The 6,060-nt window shown below is 43.3% G+C and overlaps 1 protein-coding gene across 2 annotated transcripts in view; it reads right to left on the reverse strand.

Moving 5' to 3' along the window:
* Positions 1-5,474, reverse strand: part of TEX9 (testis expressed 9) — a 21,352-nt gene extending 15,878 nt beyond the window's left edge. The window contains exons 1-4 of one of the 2 annotated variants that reach the window (XM_021546305.3): positions 5,430-5,474; positions 5,266-5,351; positions 4,383-4,446; positions 3,153-3,223 (exon numbers count right to left, since the gene is read on the reverse strand). In XM_021546305.3, coding sequence (XP_021401980.3) covers positions 3,153-3,223; positions 4,383-4,446; positions 5,266-5,351; positions 5,430-5,474 — 266 coding nt within the window. Of the gene's footprint in view, positions 1-3,152; positions 3,224-4,382; positions 4,447-5,265 lie in introns of both variants that reach the window. The other variant, XM_077785889.1, reaches the window with a different exon arrangement.
* Positions 5,475-6,060: the final 586 nt, after the last annotated feature.

A 6,060-nucleotide genomic window follows, 5' to 3' on the forward strand; every position in this document is an offset into this window, starting at 1 on the left:
AGACAAGGAATAAAACCAAGAATTAAAAAAAAAATCAGCTTTCTTATCTGTTTATTTGGCTGAAAACTATGCTTCTAAGTAAGTGAATTTCAGGTTAAATTATTATTTTTCAAGTCTATGGAAATTAAGCCTAAAGTGTTAGTATGCTGTGTACTATTCAGGTCAAATTCCTTGTCAGACAGATATACAGATATGTAGATATAATTCTGCTTTCAAAATGAGTTATGTGAATGTATATTATTGCAACGAAAGGCTATTTTTAAACTACTCTATATTTTTTTTTACTTAAATTAAAACACTGGCTTATAAAAGATTTTCAATAAAATTTAAATTTCTGGCTCATCAAGTCACTTAATTTTTTTGCCAGGCTGATTTGAGCAAACATTTAGATCTTGCCTTTAAAAACTTCATAGACATTCATCAACAAGAATTATCTGCACAAAGCTTCGTATTTTATTAATCCAAAAAAACCCCAACAACAACAAAAAAAACCAACGCAAAAAAACAACCTGGAGAAATCATCTGTGTGTGGCTGGCAACAGACTTCAAGAATAGGATGATTAGTTTTTGTCTATTTACCCTAGTTTCATCAAGCTTTCTCCCTATTGGTTAGCTCTAGGAGCATGCAGAAGGTGAGGATTTGCTGCCATAGAAATAGCAGTTATATGTTACTCTGAAAAATATTTAAATGCAACACCGTCTATACTCAAGAAAATAATTACATTCTTTCCCTCAATAGAGTAAATTGTTCCTACTGTATCTGTTGTCTTAGGGCATCCTTAAAAAAACAAACAAAACCAGAAAAACCCAAACACGAACAAAGCAAAACAAAAGGCCAGCTTTATTGTATCTCTCAAATTCTCCTGATGGTTCTTCCCTGCTTGCCCACCCACGGCAGCCCATTTTACAAGCTCCCTGTGCAGCTGTGTGGCTGCAGGGTCGGTGAAAGGGGGCGCGCACCCGCCCGGCCGGGTCTCGCTCCGGCTCCCGCTCCCGCCCGGCCGGGTCTCGCCCCCGGGTCTCGCCCCCGGGTCTCGCTCCCGGGTCTCGCTCCCGCCCGGCCGGGTCTCGCCCCCGGGTCTCGCTCCCGCCCGGCCGGGTCTCGCCCCCGGGTCTCGCTCCCGCCCGGCCGGGTCTCGGTCTCGGTCTCGGTCTCGCTCCCGCTCCCGCTCCCGCCCGGCCGGGTCTCGGTCTCGCTCCCGGTCTCGCTCCCGCTCCCGGCCGGCCGGGCGGCGCTGCCCATGCGCGGCCCTGCCCAGCGCCGCCCGCCGGGCCGCGGCTGAGAGGGAAAGGGTAAACAACAGCTCATTGCAGTGCGCTCTCACCGGAGCGCCTTTGTTGCTAAGTAATTTAGATTTCTCTTCCGACAACATGCTGCAAGAACTCCAGAACAACTCCAAGTCAACATTGACTTGGAGAGTGACTTAAATATTTGTTGTCTTTTTTCTACTTTGCTTACTCATTTGTTCTTTCAACTTGTTATTTTTCCCCTCGATACCACCTCTTTCTTTGCTTCAGTTCCTCCATTCTTTCTAGTTGCTTTAGTGTTCATTCTCGCTAAAGGAATCAACAGAAATTTTAACGAGATATTTCAAAAATATCTCAAGTGCTTCCTTCAGATTTAAGGCCTGTTTGCTTGCACAATTTAGAAAAGAATTTTTAATTACATATGGAATACTTCAAACTAATCTAATTGAATGGCCTCGATGTTCACTCATGGATAATCAGTGTGCCTAATTCCTAGCACACATTTCTAATTTTTTTCACTACCACATGGGATTTCCAGTCTTCTCTCATATCAATGTTTACCAGAACACTATGTTTACCAGACTGTGGTTGTTTTAAGGTTTTTTAATTTATGTTGGTAATTGGTAGGTCAGCTGATACTCTGACATGCTAATTGCTCTTTTTATATATTTTTTTTTTTTTTAATTCTTCCAACACTTCAATTTATTTCTAACATGTACCATCAAAGCTAAGAATTCTCTTTGTGGGGCTCAATCTTCCAATCACGTTACTTAATAAAGCAGCCCTAAAACTCAACTCCAGTTTGAAGTTCTTAAAAACTCTCTGTCTAATATTCAAAATCCATCTAACAGAACAGAAAACTAAAGTGAGATCCAGAATTTATTTTAGAAGCATGATTGTACTGACTGATAACACATTAAATTTCTTGCCCCTCACTCCCTCAGCTATGACTTTAAAATAGGTCAGGAATCATTTTAATTGTAGTAGCAAACTTTTGCTGGTAGTTAGGCTTCTATCATAGAACCTGACTTACTGTCACATCTTTTTGTGTACTGAAAACCCCTTTTACTTTCAGAAAAACTCAATGACTTTGCTTCTATTCTACACCAAAGTAATGATCATCTTTATCAGACCTTCATATACTCTACTTGAAAAGTTTCCCAACTGTAGCTTAACATTTGAAGTATTTTGTTGTCTGTTCCTGTATCTTGCTTATCCAGATTAGTGGCATCATAAATTTAGGAACCTACAGATCAGATCCTTGATAAACTCTATTAGTCTATCTTAAATTCAGCCATTTCCCACCCTACAATACACAAAACCGTGAACAACTAAGGAAATAATAATGGCTCTGAATGACTAAGGGAATACAGCCATGTTCCCCCTCAGGAGCCGAGGGGTTTGGACACTCAGGCTGTGATCACCCAGGCCAAAGGCATGCGGGGCCCAGCACTGTAATGGTATCCACATTCCAGAGGGTGGCAGCTCAATGTTTGCCTGTCTTAGGGCTTTCTGTTTGTTTTCCTCAGGCATTTCCTGTCCCAGGAACGTTTACACCAAGTAAATGTGAACTAGTGTCTTTGTCAGCTCAACTGTTAAAAACCATACACTGCCTACTGTTTGGTATTGCAAAGAAACCTGTGACCTTACTTTGCTCTTTTACGAAGGTCAGCACTTCTTAATATCTTAGATAGAACATTCCAGCAAAATTAGGCCTTCCTTGAAATAACAAGGAACAACACTTGCTTAGGATCACTTTTTTTTAATAATAGGAAAAAAATTAGACTCCACCAATGCAGTACAGAGCAAAAATATATAAAACAGGAGCATGATTAGGACACAAGGCATGCAGCATCAGTGTAAGGTTCCCCACCAATTATACACAGGAGTTGTAAAGTACATACCTCTGTCTGTCATCTTCAGGTGACTTACTCTGTACTGAAACTGGCTGAGATAGTATCTTCTGTTGGCCTTTCTTCATTAAAAAAAGAAAAGTAGTTGATTTGGGGAGACTATGATCCATTAAAGATGAATTACCTATTTGTAAATCACAAATCACAGTAACTACAGTCTACTATGGAAAATGGAAACTATAGTCTACTGTGGAAAAGAACTTTTGAAGCACAGGAAAAGATGTCTAAAAATGAAAATGCCATTGCTGTTTTGTTGTTAAATGTATATCTGTGCAATCTGGCAGTGCCATGTGGTATATTAAGTACCCTAAGAATATTTCATCTTCTGCTATATTTAGAGAAGAAAAGAACAGGGGTTTTGTTGTTACTGTTTTCAAAAGGAAAGAGACTAGATGCTATTTTGGCTGTTTCATCTGCTCCTGTTCAAATGCCAAGCATTTAGCCTCAGCTTGTCACTGCTCAAGAGAAGAATATGTTTTCACAGCCCATAAAATTGAAGTTTCAACAGTAGGAAAAGTGCAGCTTTCTAAAATACTTAGTAATTTGCTTTTTAAGCCTTGTTTATTTGAATGAGTGTACTTACAATGAATATTTCTAATATGCAGAACAACTTCTCCAAACTGTTTTGAGTACAACCATACCTGCCCCGTTCCCTTTTTATTCATTTGTCCAACTTTGATATAAAGTCTTGACTCTATCTGCTACACAGCCACACCAATGTTAAAGGATAATGCTGATAGTAAACATCAACTTTTTCTGTTTTGAGAAAGCTTCCTGCTTATTAAGTTCATGTTTTCTATTTATGTTGCTTATTCTTTGTATCTCAGCTTGAACAGTGTAGATCATTATTTCACTACGTTACTATAACAGTATCTGGTTTTCAAATACTAATTTTAAGTATTTAAGGCATAAATATTAAGGCATAAAACCACCTACAGATACTTTTCTTAAACAACTAAACAAATTTTTAATGTGGTTTTAGGTATGTATCTGCACAAGTGCTGTAGGCAGCTGTGTGAATACCTACTGGATTAAATTACATAGAAACTATTTTTTAATGTATTTTTAATACAAATTTACAGCTTTGAAAATAAATAAATTAAAGCTTACCTTGCACTTGAAAGCAACATACTTTTAGTAGTCAAGGTCTAAATTTCTTTTGAAGCTCAGATCTGTGTGCATGTGAATCCAGACTAAATTACCTAATAGTCTGCTACTCACCATTAGTTCTTCAGCCTGACGCACCAGTTTTTCTGTTTTGGCTTCTAATTCTGCATTCAGTCGCCTAAAAGAGTAAGAATTTTTTCTGAGTTTTTGAAAAATTTTAAAGGAATAAATGTCAGTGTGACAGTAATTTGTCTGAGCTAAGTGAAATTTTAATTATTCCTACAAAGGGATGCTGAAATACACTTCAAGGTATTAAAAAGTTATGTTTCAACAATTTCCTATGTTCCAACCAAATGAATAGTAATAGAACATGTATGCCCATTAAACAGCAGACTGTAACTGTGAGAGGTGAAGGATACCTTTGGTTTTGGATGTGCCATTTCTTAATATACATTGTATGTCTTTATTTCCTAAAGATTTTCCATGTTTAACACAGTCCTTCTTTTCAGTATACCCAACAGTGGGGGTTGGGGAAGGACTCATGTAGGACTACATTTCTTATCACATATTTAAAGATGTGTTGCTATATGGATGTACAGGTTATGGCAGTGAGGTGTTCCTGCATGTTCTCGTACATGTTCTCGTGCTGCGACTGCCGGAGTCTGATGTGGCTCTCCGTGCACCCTCACCATTCTCTGGGGCTGGGCATAACAGGTAACAGGGACAGAGCATCCATTTAAAACCTTTACAGCTTTTAAGCTTTTTTTAAACAGCCTTAAGCTTTTATATAGTCATAATTTATAACTAAAGTCAGTGTTCGAAGTGCAGAACCTCATGTCGGGGCCTAGAGCCCGCCCGAGGCGGCGGTACGCAGGGGCGCTGGGCGCTGTCCCGCGGCCCCGGGCGGTGCCATCCGCCCTCTGCGGGGACGGCGCCGCGGCACCCGGGAACCGGGGACCGGCTGTGCGCCGGCCCCAGCGGGGCAGGGCCTCCTTACTTGTACTGCTCCTCCTTGGCCAGCCATGCTCCGCTCAGCGCGCCGGGCCCCGCCAGCGCCTGGGGGCTGCCGGCCGCCCTCTGCACCTGCGGGAGGATGCGACAGTGAGCGGGCGGGCCGGGCGCGGCCCCGCTGCCCGCGCCCAGCCCGAGCCGCCGCCTTACCCCGGGCAGGTCCCCGCCCCGCCGCGCCGCGCCGACCGCCGACATTTTGTCCGCGCCGAGGCCGCTGTGGCGTCGCCTTCGCCAGGGCAACCGGCGGCCGCCCGCCCTCGCTCCCGCCCTCCCTCCTCCCCTCTCTCCTCCCCTCCGTCCGTGTCGGGCCCCAGCGGCAGCCGCGGGCACAGCCCGTGCGCACGGACCAGCTGGCACCCGGCATGGCGCTGGGCTGCCGCGGGGTCAGGTGAGGGACCGCTGAAAAGGGCTGAGGGGCCATTACCAGTGTTAGTGTAATAAATATTTACTACGGCCCTTCTGACCTTGCTACACTTTGTCCTGCCAGCGTCCCCTCATTTCAGTGCATTAGCCTGCGGCATGACGGCAACTGTGCCACCCTCTGTACAGCTCTGTGGTGCTGCCGTCCCTTTGCATTTCCTATACACACACCTGTGTGACTGTCGCCTGGTTTTAGCCTTGTCCTCCAGCACTTGTTTGAATCCCTCCATTATTTTTGTCCCTCACCCACACAGAATTTGATTTTGCTGCATTTCTCTTTCTGCTCACCCATGAGCCTGTTGCTGCGCTCATCTGTCACAAAGGCTGAGAGGCACAGAACGGGTCAGGTTGGAAGGAGCCA

Source organism: Lonchura striata, chromosome 11 (genome assembly GCF_046129695.1).
Source record: "Lonchura striata isolate bLonStr1 chromosome 11, bLonStr1.mat, whole genome shotgun sequence".
Taxonomy (NCBI): domain Eukaryota; kingdom Metazoa; phylum Chordata; class Aves; order Passeriformes; family Estrildidae; genus Lonchura; species Lonchura striata.